The sequence below is a fragment of the Phascolarctos cinereus genome, unplaced genomic scaffold (genome assembly GCF_003287225.1).
Source record: "Phascolarctos cinereus isolate Bilbo 61053 unplaced genomic scaffold, phaCin_HiC Scaffold_726;HRSCAF=1367, whole genome shotgun sequence".
Classification (NCBI taxonomy): Eukaryota; Metazoa; Chordata; class Mammalia; order Diprotodontia; family Phascolarctidae; genus Phascolarctos; species Phascolarctos cinereus.
In genome coordinates this window covers 390,248,476-390,261,364 of record NW_027556098.1, presented here as the reverse complement: position 1 = coordinate 390,261,364, position 12,889 = coordinate 390,248,476, and the positions used below count along the sequence as shown (strand labels likewise).

Below are 12,889 nucleotides of genomic sequence, written 5' to 3'. Positions count from 1 at the left end.
AAGGGAGGGAGAAAAGGGAAGGAGGCTTGGGTTCAGTGCACAGCTACGTGGGGCACCTGGCACCAGCCACCTGAGGTCATTGCTGGTTAGCAGAAAATTTCTGAGATGCCAGACTGCTGGATAGGGTCATATGATTATAGAATGAGGGCTGGGAAGGAGCTCAGAGGCCACAGGTCCGGCCGCTTTTTTTTTACAGATGAGGAAATGGAGGCATCAAGCGACTAAGTGACTTCCCTGAGAGCATATGGGTAGGAAACAGCACAGCTGAAATTTGAGGCCAAAGCTTCTGGTTACAGATCTAGGCTCACCACCACACTGCCTCCCAGGGATTCATTCCACTTTGCAGGAGGATGTGATGCAATGCTGAAACACAGGGCACTGAGGGCCCCCTCCAGCACACTCTCCGATTGACTGGACAGCTCCCACAGGCTAAAGAAGGGCAGGGGCAGGACATGTACAAGGCAGCTCCAGTTTCCTGCCCAGTGGGGCAGAGAGGAGGGTATGGCCCGGCCAAGAAGGAAGTGCCCACTTACCTGGATGGAGGATCTAGGCTCAGCCCCCAGCGTGGCCAACCAGCTCACTGGTCTTCATCATTTCATATTTCCCTTGGACCTTATAGTTATAACTAGCCATTTTTTTGTACCCAGGGCAAGCAGTCCAGAAATAGCTTTCAAATCAACTTAAAGATAAGTACAGTGGAGGGAGAGGAGAGATCCCAGGAGTATATCTCAATGCTGGGCCAGAGGGAAGCTTAAGTGTGTTGCTCTCTTAGAGGGGAAGCAAGAGGAGAAGGGAGGAAGTGGGCTAAGAACTAGATACTTATTATTTTAGTCATTTCTACATTGCTGCACTCCTGAAAATGTGGCCAGTGCCCTCTAAATTTCAGAAGCCTGGAAACAAACCCCCATTGCCCCACCCTAGTTACATCTCCACTGGTTTTAGATGGCCCACAGCATCCATATGCATGGCCTTGCTGCTCTGCAGAGACCTAGCAGGAACTGAACAGTCTCAGGACATAAGGTAGAAATCACTACCAGCCAGGAAAGTAATGCAGCAGTTGTCAAGTCAGCCAAACCTTTACCTAATGATGTCCCACAGCTATCATCCGACTCATTTACGGGGCACACAAAAACCCATCCCAAGCCAGAGGAACTGGCCAGGACAAGAGGAGAGAGCACCACACCGTTTAGGCTTTCTATTCTATTTCAGTGGAAGGAAACAATGAGCTTTCTCCTAATATGCCCTCCTACCTTGGCCACCCCATTAGTCAGAGGCCCGGAACCCTCTGCCTTCATTCAGCACCCAGCGGGAGAAAAGGTTATTATTTGATTAATTCACAAAACAAAGACCTGGCCAGTGCAACTGGACTTGAAAGAAGGTTCTCTGAGGGAGAGTAAATCTGAAGCTAGAGAGGAGAATTAACTAAGGAAAAGGGGAAGGTGGGGAGGCTGATGCTAGCACCGGGTCCCAATGGGGGTAAGCCTTTTTCCTACCGTTACATTCAATTCAGATTAAACAAAACCAGATAGGGATACTCCCCTGCCCCCCTTGTGTCCCCGGTTATAAACCCCACCTAAAAAAATCCTTTAAATGAAAGCAATAATAAAGTGCTGGCTAGGACAACGGTCTCTTTCTTTTTGTTAGTGTTAAAATCCCTGGGAAAGGACAAACTATGTTTATTTGCAGACTCGGTGAAATTCAAACATGCCTTGTTACACCTGACACCTTGAAGAATGTCTCACAGATTCACTGAATCTCAAGGTTGAAAGAGACTCCAGGGGTCATCTAACCCAACCCATAATGAATAAGAATTCCATTTACATTTCCACCGAGTGGTCACCTAGTCTTTGGAGGTCTCTAGCAGCGGGGAACTCATTACCTCCCAAGGCAACTCGTTCCGCTTGAGGATAGCTCTTATTGCTAGGACAATTCTTCCTTATATCAGGCCAAGATCCAGCTCTCCATCCCCCTGTAGCTCCTGGTTCTGCTATGTGGGGTCTAACAGAACAAATCCAATAATCCTTGTTCCACATGACAGCCTTTCAAATATTTGAAAACAATGGCCCCACCCAAGTCTTCACCATATTAAAGACCCCCAGCTCCTTCAGATGATTCCCCATGAGGCATGATGTCCAGGCCATTTGCCATCCAGTCAACCTCCTCTGGGTTCCCTCCAGCTTATTAATGTCCTTACTAAGATGTCCACAACTGAAAGCCATATCCCAGATGGTGTCTGACCAGGGTAGAACGCAGCAAGGCTCTCACTTCTCTAGTCCTAGACCAGGGGTGGGGAACCTGCAGCCTCGAGACCCCATGTGGCCCTCTAGGTCCTCAAGTGTGGCTATTTGACTGAGTCCAAGGTTCACAGAACAAATCCTTTTATTAAGGGATTTTATTAAGGGATATCATTGTCCTAGACACTCAGCCCAAGATTGCATTAGTTTTTTGACCAACAAAGCATTTTCCTGAAGAACAGGCTATTTTTCCTTAAAGAGCTGGACATGATCGAAATGACAGAACCCCCAAGAATTTCAGAACACTTCATGAATAAACACAGTTCTGGTAATTTGACAAAGGAAACAGCTGCGTCACATAGTGATAGGGAGTGAATAAGTCATCATTACTAAAGCAGAGAATCTGGAAGCTAGGCCCCAGGTCTATTTTCCAACCACAGAATTGTGAAGTCTTCTGAGAATAAATATGAGGGACCCATGGCCCAAGGATCCTGATGCTGGGCTCAGATGGACCAGGTTCCATCTTGGGAACTACTCTAAAAGAACATTCTCTCTTTGGCAAAAGCTTGCCCCCACTCAAGAACTTAAGTACAACTTGTATCTAGGTTTCCACACTTGTGAATAACAGGGTCTCCAGGTCCTATACAAGTACTTAAGTTAACAGATGGTATCAGGTATAGGACAGTTTTTCTATCATATGAAACATGGACACTATCCAACTGACACATGGTCAGATCATCTCAGTCTCAGTCAAACCGTTTCTACAGCTTCTAATTTAACATCATTTCCTTCAAACACAATTTCCTTCTCTCTGACTTGGTGTTGAAAGATTCAGATCTCCTGTTAAATCTTGGCCTTTCCAAAGTGTTGTCAGCAAGTTCCAAAGGACTCGTAATGAAAAATGCTATCCACCTCCAGAGAGAGAACTGATGAACTCTGAGTGTAAAACAAAGCATAATTTTCTCACTGTCTTCATTTTTCTTGCTTTTTTGTGATACAGAATGATTTCCCATGTATAGTTGATCACCTTCTCAGTGGGTGGGGGAGGCACAGGATGAAAGGGGAGAATTTGGAACTCAACATTTTAAAAAATGTTAGCAAATAATAAATATTTTTTAAAATTTTAAAAAAAAGTCTTCCCATGTTTCCGTTCAAATGCCACTACCTCTATGAAGCCTTCTCTAATTTCCCCAGGTGAAAGTCTTCTCCCTCTTCCAATTTTCTGACAGCATTTTGTCTGCATCTTTCTCCCTCACCCTCACCATTCCCTATTTTGCATTATACTTACCTATGTACCGGTGACATTATCACCACCAATAGAATGTCATTTTTTATTATTGTACCCCCAGCACTTGTATTGGATTTATGGGAGGACATGGATGAGAATTAGGTGGGTGAGCACGAACGAATTGCAATCTGTATGATTGGAGGGAACATCCATAATGATCTCAGACCCACTGGAAATCTAGAGTGACCCCATCACTTAATACACAATCTTGCTGCATAGTAACTGGTACTTAACAGAAGTTCATTAAATCTTTGCGGAAGCTCTTAGAAATGGACTAGCCATCCTCCTGAACACAGGCTAGTAGGGTTGTCTTAGCATCCTAAGGCTGTATTTTCCATCCTCTTTTGTCACTAAGTCAGGGGACACTCACCAGACAGTAGCTGAGGGGCCCTTCATCCTCATCCCTCTGCTGGTTCTTCTCTTGCCCATTCTAAGCTCAGTAAGAGAATTTATCCAGTTGCCATGGGTAGAAACAACAGCCTAAATGAAAACTCAATGCCTCTCTCCTCACCCCTTACCTTACATTTGCAAATCCTTCCCAGGTGGGAAAATCCTAAGTTCAAAATGTCACCTAGGTGTTAGAAAACACAGGAGAGAGAGAGACAGAGAGAGAGAGAGAGAGAGACAGAGAGAGAGAGAGAGAGAGAGAGAGAGAGAGAGAGAGAGAGAGAGAGAGACAGACAGACAGACAGACAGACAGACAGACAGACAGACAGAGACAGAGACAGAGAGAGAAACCAATTCCACTTTGGTGAGACTGTCTGCTTTAGCTTCAAGGGAACTTGAAATAATAATAATGAGGAAGATGATAATAAAGTAATTCCTCAGAGCTCTTACCTCTGAATTGTTCCACACTTACTCGGCAAAAGTTTAAGAATCACTAACCAAGAAGCTAAAAGTGACCTGGGTGGCCATCTTGTAGATGAAGGGATCCATAGACCTGTAGGCCCATTTCCAGGGGGAGGAAAAAACAGGGGTCTATGAACTTGGATGGGGAAAAAAACGACATCTTTATAACTGGTTCCCTTTATAATCCGCTGTATTTTATTTTATGCATTTAAAAACATGATTGCAAGGAATCCATAGGCTTCATTAGACTACCCAAGAGGTCTATGGCACAGACCAGACTCACAACCCTAGACTAGACTGACCCCTACCTGAACAAAGGTCCTCGCTACATCACTGCCAATAAGAGGTTGTCCAGCCTTTTTGTGAAGACCTTGAAAGACCAGGAACCCTCTTCCTCCCAAGGCAGTCTATTCCACTCTGGGTTACCTCCAATTGTTAGAAATTCCCTTGTATCCAGACAAAATTTCTCTCTTTGCAGCGCTGAACAGAATAGCGATTACCTGTTGTCATACTCAAGTTATAATATCAATAGGCAAATGGCACCACTGTCCAGCAAGCCTATCAACACTCTCCTCTACAAAGGTAGTGTGGTGTAATAGCAAGAGCCCTAGGCATATTGTCAGAAGAGACTTAGGTTCAAATCCTACCTCAATTCAATTCGATAAACATTTGTTAAGATGCCAGTTTGGCTCTAGAGCAAAGGCTGCTAGTTATTTTTTTGGTCTCAAGACCCCTTTACCCTCCTAAAAATTATGGAGGACCCCAAAGAAATTTTGTTTATGTGGGTCACATCTATGTTTACCATATTAGAAATGAAACATGGGGCAACTAGGTGGTGCGGTGGGTAGAGCGCCAGCCCTGGAGTCAAGAGTTCAAATCAGGCCTCAGACATATAACACTTACTAGCTTTGTGACTCTGGGCAGGTCACTTAACCCCAATTGCCTCACCCAAAAAAAAGAAAAAAAAAGAAAAGAAAGAAAACATAAAATTTCAAAATAGTTATTTATTCATTTTAGAACAATTATAAACCTATTACATGTTAACATAAAAAACATTCTTATGAAAAACTATATTTTCCAAAACAAAAACAACTTGGTGAGAAGAATGGCATTGTTTTACATATTTTTGCAAATGTTTTTATCTTTTTGCTTTGCTGTTCAGTCATGTTTGACTCTTTGTGACCCCATTTGGGTTTTTTTGGCAAAGATACTGGAGTGCTTTGCCATTTCCCTCTCCAGCTCATTTTACAGATGAGGAAACTAAGGCAAAAAGGGTTAAGTGACTTGCCCAGGGTCACACAGCCAGTAAGTGTCTGAGGCCAGATCTGAACTCAGATCTTCCTGCCTCCAGGCCTGGCTCTCTATCTACTGCATCACCTAGCTGCCCAGACTCAAGAGGACGTACATAACTTACACCAGTAAAACAGCACCCATGACACTCTTATTACACTAATAACCAAAGACAAGAAAATAAAACAACTTTGAGATACCCCCTCACACCTATCAAATTGATAAATGAAAGTCAGTGCTGTGGCAGAGGCAGGCTGTAGAGAAACAGGTATACTCATTCATTGTTGGTGGAATTGCAAACTCATATAACTTTTTTAGGTCATTCTGGCGGCATGCAATGAAAGCTACAAAAATAATCATACCCTTTGACTCAGTAATTCTATTGTTGGACAATACCTTCAGGAGAATTTTCAAAAACAAAAGGGCTATTTAAAAATTTTTCATAGAAGCACCATATGTCATTGTGAAAGACACAAATAGAAGCATACTAAATGTCCAACGATAAGGAAATGGTTAAATAGATTATGGCCCATTAATGCACTGGCAGTGAAGACCCACGAGTATCAGAAATGCAGAAAATACAGAAAGAACTCTATGAAATGATGCAAATCAAAAAAAGGCAAAACCAGAAGAACAGGGCAGAGGCATACTGATTGGGAGCACATAAGGGAAGGAAAGAATGAATAAACAACGGCTCATGACGCGATCAGTTGGCAACAAACGTTTATTAAGCACCTACTGTGTGCCATTCTACCAAGCATTAGGGACGCAAAAAGGGGCAGAAGACAGGAGCTCACAGTCTAATGGGAGAGATAACAAGCAAGCAAGTATATACAAACAAGCTGTCTTCAGGATAGATGGGAAATAATTACGAGAGGGAAGGGACTAAAATTAGGAGAAGTTGGGGAAGGCTTCCTGTAGGAGGTGGGGTATTAGCTGGGACTTAAAGGAAGCCAGGGAGGTCAGTAGGGCAGAGATGAGGAGGGAGAGCCTTCCAGGCCTGGGGGAGAGGCAGAGAGAAGGCCTGGAGGAGAGAGGAGGAGGGTCTTGTTTGTGGAACAGCCAGGAGGCCTGAACATCAGAGGATCCTGTATTTGGTCCCGGGGGTAATAGAGAGCCACTGAAGAATATGGAATAGGAGGGTGACGTGTCAGACCCGCCATTTACTAAAATCACTTTGGTGGCTGAATGGAAAATGGACCAGAGTGGGGACGGACTTGAAGCAGGCAGACCCAGACTTGTAGTGACTGAAAAGTTACGACATGTTCTGTGTCGACATTGATTTAAATGTACAGTTACAAAGCAAGTTTAACTAGTAGTATTGAAATTTAATAATCTTTTATAAAAAGATTAGGGAGTCTTCAGCATCTCCTTTACTTTCCTCTCCCACAGACTAAGATGCAACGAATTCAGGCACTCACTTTGTTTGTGGGTTGGTTTTTTTTGTTTTTGTTTTCACTTGGAATGGTCACCAGGCACATTCAGGCTTTGGAGGTCTCCCCTCACCTTTGCTTAGAGCTCTGGGTCTCCCTAATGCCCTAATGCCAGTGAGTTCTTCCCTCTATCCCCCTTCTCCCAGGCAACCCTCACACATTTACCAGTTTACTAGGAAATGCCAGCCAAGACTGGGTGTGACATTTAAGGATTCCAGTGAGGCCTGGTGGTCACGAATCACCAGGGCATGTCAGATGTGAGGCCCCCTGCCCGGCCAGAAAGAAGCAAATAGGACAGTGATTCTTGGCTGGCTGAGAGCTCAGAGGGGCTCCTTAGGAATCCTTGAGCCCTGGAGTTCTTAAAAGGGCCACGGGACATTTCACCCCTTCCCACAAAGCCTCACACGGGAATGCTAAGGTTACCCACCCCTGCTCCAATGTCCCTAAACCTCAAGAGAGAAAGAAAATGGACAAGAAATGGACAAGGCAGGTTTTCTAGTCCCAATCCAAACCCCTCATTCTATAGAAGAAAAAACGGAGGCCCAGAGATCAGGGGAGTGACTTGCCCAGTGGGCAGAGGTAAGATTCAAATCCAGGTCCTCTGACTCCAAATCTGCCAAGATTTCCACTGCACCCTGTTACCTCCCCTAATTCACCAGCTCTTCTCCATGGACATTCCCACCCCCAAACTATTTATTTATATGTTCTGCTGCTTTGGAAGCTCGGATCCCCACTGAACTTGTAGAGTCCTTTCGCCTCTCTGAGTTTCTGTTTGCTCATCTATAAAGTGAGGCTAACAATCCCTCTATGGTTTGCATGTAATACAGTATATAAAGTACTTTACAAACCTCTAAAGCACTGTGAAGTATCAGCTTTTGATCACATAGGTGAGCTAGACCTCTCATATTACAGATAGGGAAACTGATCCCTTGCCCAAGACCACACAGCGGAATTTGAACTCAGCTCCTCGGACCCCAGTTCTTGCACATCATCAGGTATAGTCCCCTATTGTGCTCTTAAGTACAGTTTTTGTCTCTTTCTTTTCCTCTGCTTAGTCAAGTTGAAAACTATTTTTCAACTGCTTTTACACAATAGATGTAAGTCACTGGGTGTTGCCTATATATGTATATTAACACACCCACACGGGGTTTTCATCATGGGTTTATTAATACCCTCCCTCTCTTTCAAACAAGAACTTGCAAAATCCTTATTAAACTGGATGTGATTTTGTGAGCTGAACTATTTTCCACCCACTCTTCAAAGCAGAAACTATGGACCTACTTACTCATTACCTCCTTTTCATATGCTGAGATCAAAGGTCAAGTTCCCAAAGCATTTTAAATTAGCTAATCTCCAGGAGGTTCACCCCAATTATGGCCATTTTGCAGATGAAGAAACTGGAATTCAATTTGGCTAGCATTTATTAGGCATCAACTGTATGCAAGGCATTCGATTCAGCAAATGTTTATTAGACACTGATTATAGACATGGCATTTTTTCATCCACTTTACTTTTCCTGTATGGATTGGGAAGCCAATTGATTTATCAGTACATAAATCCAAGACAGACACTTAAAATATACAGTGAGTTGGGCCCAAAATGGAACGGGAGGAAAAGAACAGGCTGGATTATTTGGGGGGAATGTGACAGTGTTTTTAAGGACCCTGAATTGCTCCTTAATTCAAAGATCTGTACTTTAAAAGTACAAAGGTAAGGGCAGCTAGGTGGAGCAGTGGATACAGCATGGGCCCTGAAGTCAGGAGGACCTGAGTTCAAATCCGGCCTCAGACAAAGCACTTGACACTTAGTAGCTGTGTGACCCTGGACAAGTCACTTAACCCCAACTGCCTAAAAAAATAAAATAAAATAAAGTCCAAATGTTCTGCCAATGGGCTGTATGGTTGTGAATCATGGAACACCACAATTTCTGAAGAATCAAATTTATAAGTGACCCAAAGGACAATGGAGACACATGATGGGAGTAAGGAGACTGCAATATATCTTCAGTGATTACTTGTATGCAGTTATACATTGTCTGTCTAGTGGGTAGAACCCTTAACCTGGAGCCAGGAAGACTTGAGTTCAGATTTGGGCTCAGGCACTTAGCAGCTATGTGCTGCTGCTCAGTCATGCCCGATTCTTTGTGACCCCACGGACCTCTGTCCATGGCAAAGATACTGGAGTGGTTTGCCATTTCCTTCTCCAGTGACAAACAGAGGTTAAGTGACTTGTCCAAGGTCACATAGCTGGGAAATTTCTGAGGCTAGATCTGAACTCAGGTCTTCCTGACTCCAAGCCCAGCCACTTAGCTGCCCCTACTAGCTGCACCCTGGACAAACCACTTCACCTTTGTCCACATCGGTTTCTTCGACTGCAAAAGTAGAGTAATCTTAGCACTTACCTCCCAGTGTTGTTTTGAAAATCAAATAAGGTAATATCTGTGAAGTGCTTAGCACTGTGCCTGGCACATAGCAGATACATAATAAATGGACAGCCAGAAAAGGAGGCAGAATATTTGTGGATCCACATTGATGAGATCCTGGATCTGTAGAAGTTTGGAGACAGACACACAACACTAAAGTCCAAACAGTCCCGTCCTGAGGGCAGAGCCAAGATGGCAGAGTGAAAGCAGTGACTTGCTTGAGCTCTCCCCCAAACCCCTCCAAATACCTTTTAAAAAAATGGCTCCAAACACATTCTAAAGCAGCAGAACCCACAAAAAGACAGAGTGAAACACATTTCCAGCCCAAGACAACCTGGATGATTGATCAGAAAGGTGTATCGCGCCGGGCTGGGAGCGCAGCACAGCGTGGTGGGCGCGCAGGCCGAGGCAAACCTGGAGCAGGCCTCAGAGGACTGAATCTTGGGCAGCTGTGGTGGCTTCCAGACCTCTCAACCCAGTAGCGCCAAAGACAACTTAGAAGGTCAGTGGGAAAAGTCTATTTCTGCCGTGCTGAGAGAGGAGAGTGGGGTCTCAGCATCAGTTCCCTGACATCACAACCCTTTGGGGGGGCAGCTGCCTTCTGAGCTTCTGGCCCACAGACTGAGGGGGAATCCAGTGGCTGATCAGAGAGGGATTGCAGGGATCTCTTTGCCAGTGCTGAGGCAGGAATCTCTTGCTTTGCCCATGCTTGGATCTGGGTCACAGTTCTGGGTGGTGGTCCTGGGGTGAGGAGGAGCGCTGGCATGGTGGAGCTTGTAGTGGCTGGAGAGAGTAAACCCTCCTCACAGTTACAGGACAGAAAGGAGTGCTTTGGTCACTAACAGACCAGAGCACAGGCCAGGAAAGGAGTAAACACCTCGCCCCTTATCATACTACCTTGCAAGAACTGAAAATTTACAGGTTCCCAGAAGTATCTATGAAAACAGCTGTACAAACCCCTGAAGCTTGGGACAGAACATTCTCCACATTGGAAGCAGACTCTTACCTTAACAAAGAGTTTAAAATTCAAGTAATTGGCCGGAATAATGAGCAAGCAGCACAAAAAGAGTCAGACTACATTATCTTACTTTGGTGACAAAGAAGATCAAAATATACAACCAGAAGAAGACAACAAAGTCAAAGCTCCTACATCCAAAGCCTCCAAGAAAAATATGAATCAGTCCCAGGCCTTGGAAGAGCTCAAAAGGGATTTTGAGAAGCAAGTAAGAGAAGTAGAGGAAAAACTGGGAAGAGAAATGAGAGTGATGCAAGAAAATCACAAAAAACAAGTCAACAGCTTGCTAAAGGAGACCCAAAAAAATACTGAAGAAAATAACACCTTAAAAAATAGCCTAATCCAAATGGCAAAAGAGGTCCAAAAAGCCAATGAGGAGAAGAATGCCCTAAAAAGCAAAACTGGCCAAATGGAAAAGGAAGTCCAAAAGATTACTGAAGAAAATATTTCCTTAAAAATTAGAATAGAGCAATTGGAAGCTAGTGACTTTATGAGAAATCAAGACACTGTAAAACAAATCCAAAAGAATGAAAAAATAGAAGACAATGTGAAATATCTCATTGGAAGAACAACTGACCAAACAGTGCTGTCCTCAGGGAGCTTACATCTTACTCAGGATTAACAACATGTCCACAGAGAAGTAAATAGGTCATCTGAAGAGAAAGCCTGGGGCTATTAGAACCACAGGTATCCTCTGTGCAATGCCTTGAAGGAAAGAGATTCTGGGTGGCAGAGATGAGCCTTGGAGGTCAGCTTTTGCAAACGCACAGAGGCAAGAGAAGGGATGTCAGGTTTGGGGAACAGCTACTATTCCAGCTTGGCTGGAACGTTAGTGTGTGAAGGGGGATGAGGTGACACGAGAATGGAAGAACACACTGGAGTCAGATTGTGCCAACTGCCAGGCTACAAAGTTCTCATTTTATTCTAGAGGCAATAGGGAGTCATTGAAGGTGTTGGAGCAGGTGAGGGTGGCATGACCAGATCTGTGCCTTTAAGAGATTATTCTGGCCATTATGTGGTAACAAGTAATAAGGACCTGTTTATAGCTGTATGAATGAAAACCAGGTGACTGGGAGGATGGTAGTACCCCGCCCCCCCAAAAAATAGGAAAATGTGGAGGAAAGGAAGATGGTGAGTTTGAGATAGCTTTGGGCTTCCAGTAGAGAACCAGCAGGCAGTTGGCCTTGCCTTACTATTGCCTAGGAAAGGGGTGAGGGCTAGATATATAGATTTGGAAAGCATCTGTATAGAGTTGATACTTGAAGCCATGGGGATGGGTTTTCTAAAATGAAATGAAATTTTATTAAAAATTTATTAAAAATGAGATGAAAAAAGTATCTATTAAGTACCTACTATGTGTCAGGCATTATGTGAAGCACCTAAGCAAACAAGACCGTGCCTGATGTCAAGGAGTTTACATTCTACTGGAGTAAAGCACCATGTGCAGAGGTTGGGAAGGGGGAGTAGGAGGTAGTAGCACAGCAGAGGGTGCACAGGGAGGAGGCTCCGAGATGGCCCACGAGTGGGGGAGTGGGCCTGGGGAGAGCTGACCCATCAGAGCTCAGGGCCCAGGGCTAGGCGGTGGAAGAGGCCAGCACACAGGCTTAGGGATGGCAAGAAAGTAGTGGCAATGGACAAGTTCAGCAAGAGATAGAGAAGAGAAGAGGAGCCAGGAGAGAACCAGGAGGGATGACCACCTTTGGGGCCAGAAGATGGATGGTGAGCCAGCAAGAGACTGAGAAGAAATGACCACAGAAGAGCCAGGGCTTGTGGTACCGCAGAAGTCACAGGGGCAGAGCAGGAGTGAGGATTACGGCATCAGAGGACCATTCCTTAGTTGTCATTTTGGGATTTTTTTTTTCAAACAAGCATTAATTTTTTTCCCTGCCCCCACACAAAGAAAAACAAAACAAATTGTCAAGCAAAACAAATTCCCTCCTAGCCCAGGTCTAAATAAAAATCCACGCCTCATTCTGCATTGTGAGTCACTCACCTCTCTGTCATGATGTGGGTAGCACATTTTATCATCAAAGACCATAGATGCTGAGCTAAAAGGAGCCTCAGAGATGATCTGGTCCAACTCTTCACTTTACAGATGAGGAAACTGAGACCCAGAGCGATTAAAGGAGTTTCACAAGATCACACAGATAATAAGTATGAGCCAGGATTGGAACCCAGGGCCTCCGTCTCCAAATACTGCATGTTTTCCATCTTTCCATGTGGCCTCCACTGGTCAATACACACACACACACACACAGATATGAGTATACCCCTCCAACATTTATCATTTTCCTTTTTTGTTTGTTTGTTATCTTTGCTACTATGATATGTGTGAGGCAGAATGTCAGAATCACCTGC

The 12,889-nt window shown here is 44.3% G+C and overlaps 1 protein-coding gene across 1 annotated transcript in view; it reads right to left on the bottom strand.

The window, feature by feature from the left end:
- Nucleotides 1-12,889, bottom strand: part of CIROZ (ciliated left-right organizer protein containing ZP-N domains) — a 53,159-nt gene that overhangs the window by 29,286 nt on the left and 10,984 nt on the right. The window contains exon 4 of the mRNA XM_078146225.1: nucleotides 295-475. Coding sequence (XP_078002351.1) covers nucleotides 295-475 — 181 coding nt within the window. The remainder of the gene's footprint in view (nucleotides 1-294; nucleotides 476-12,889) is intronic.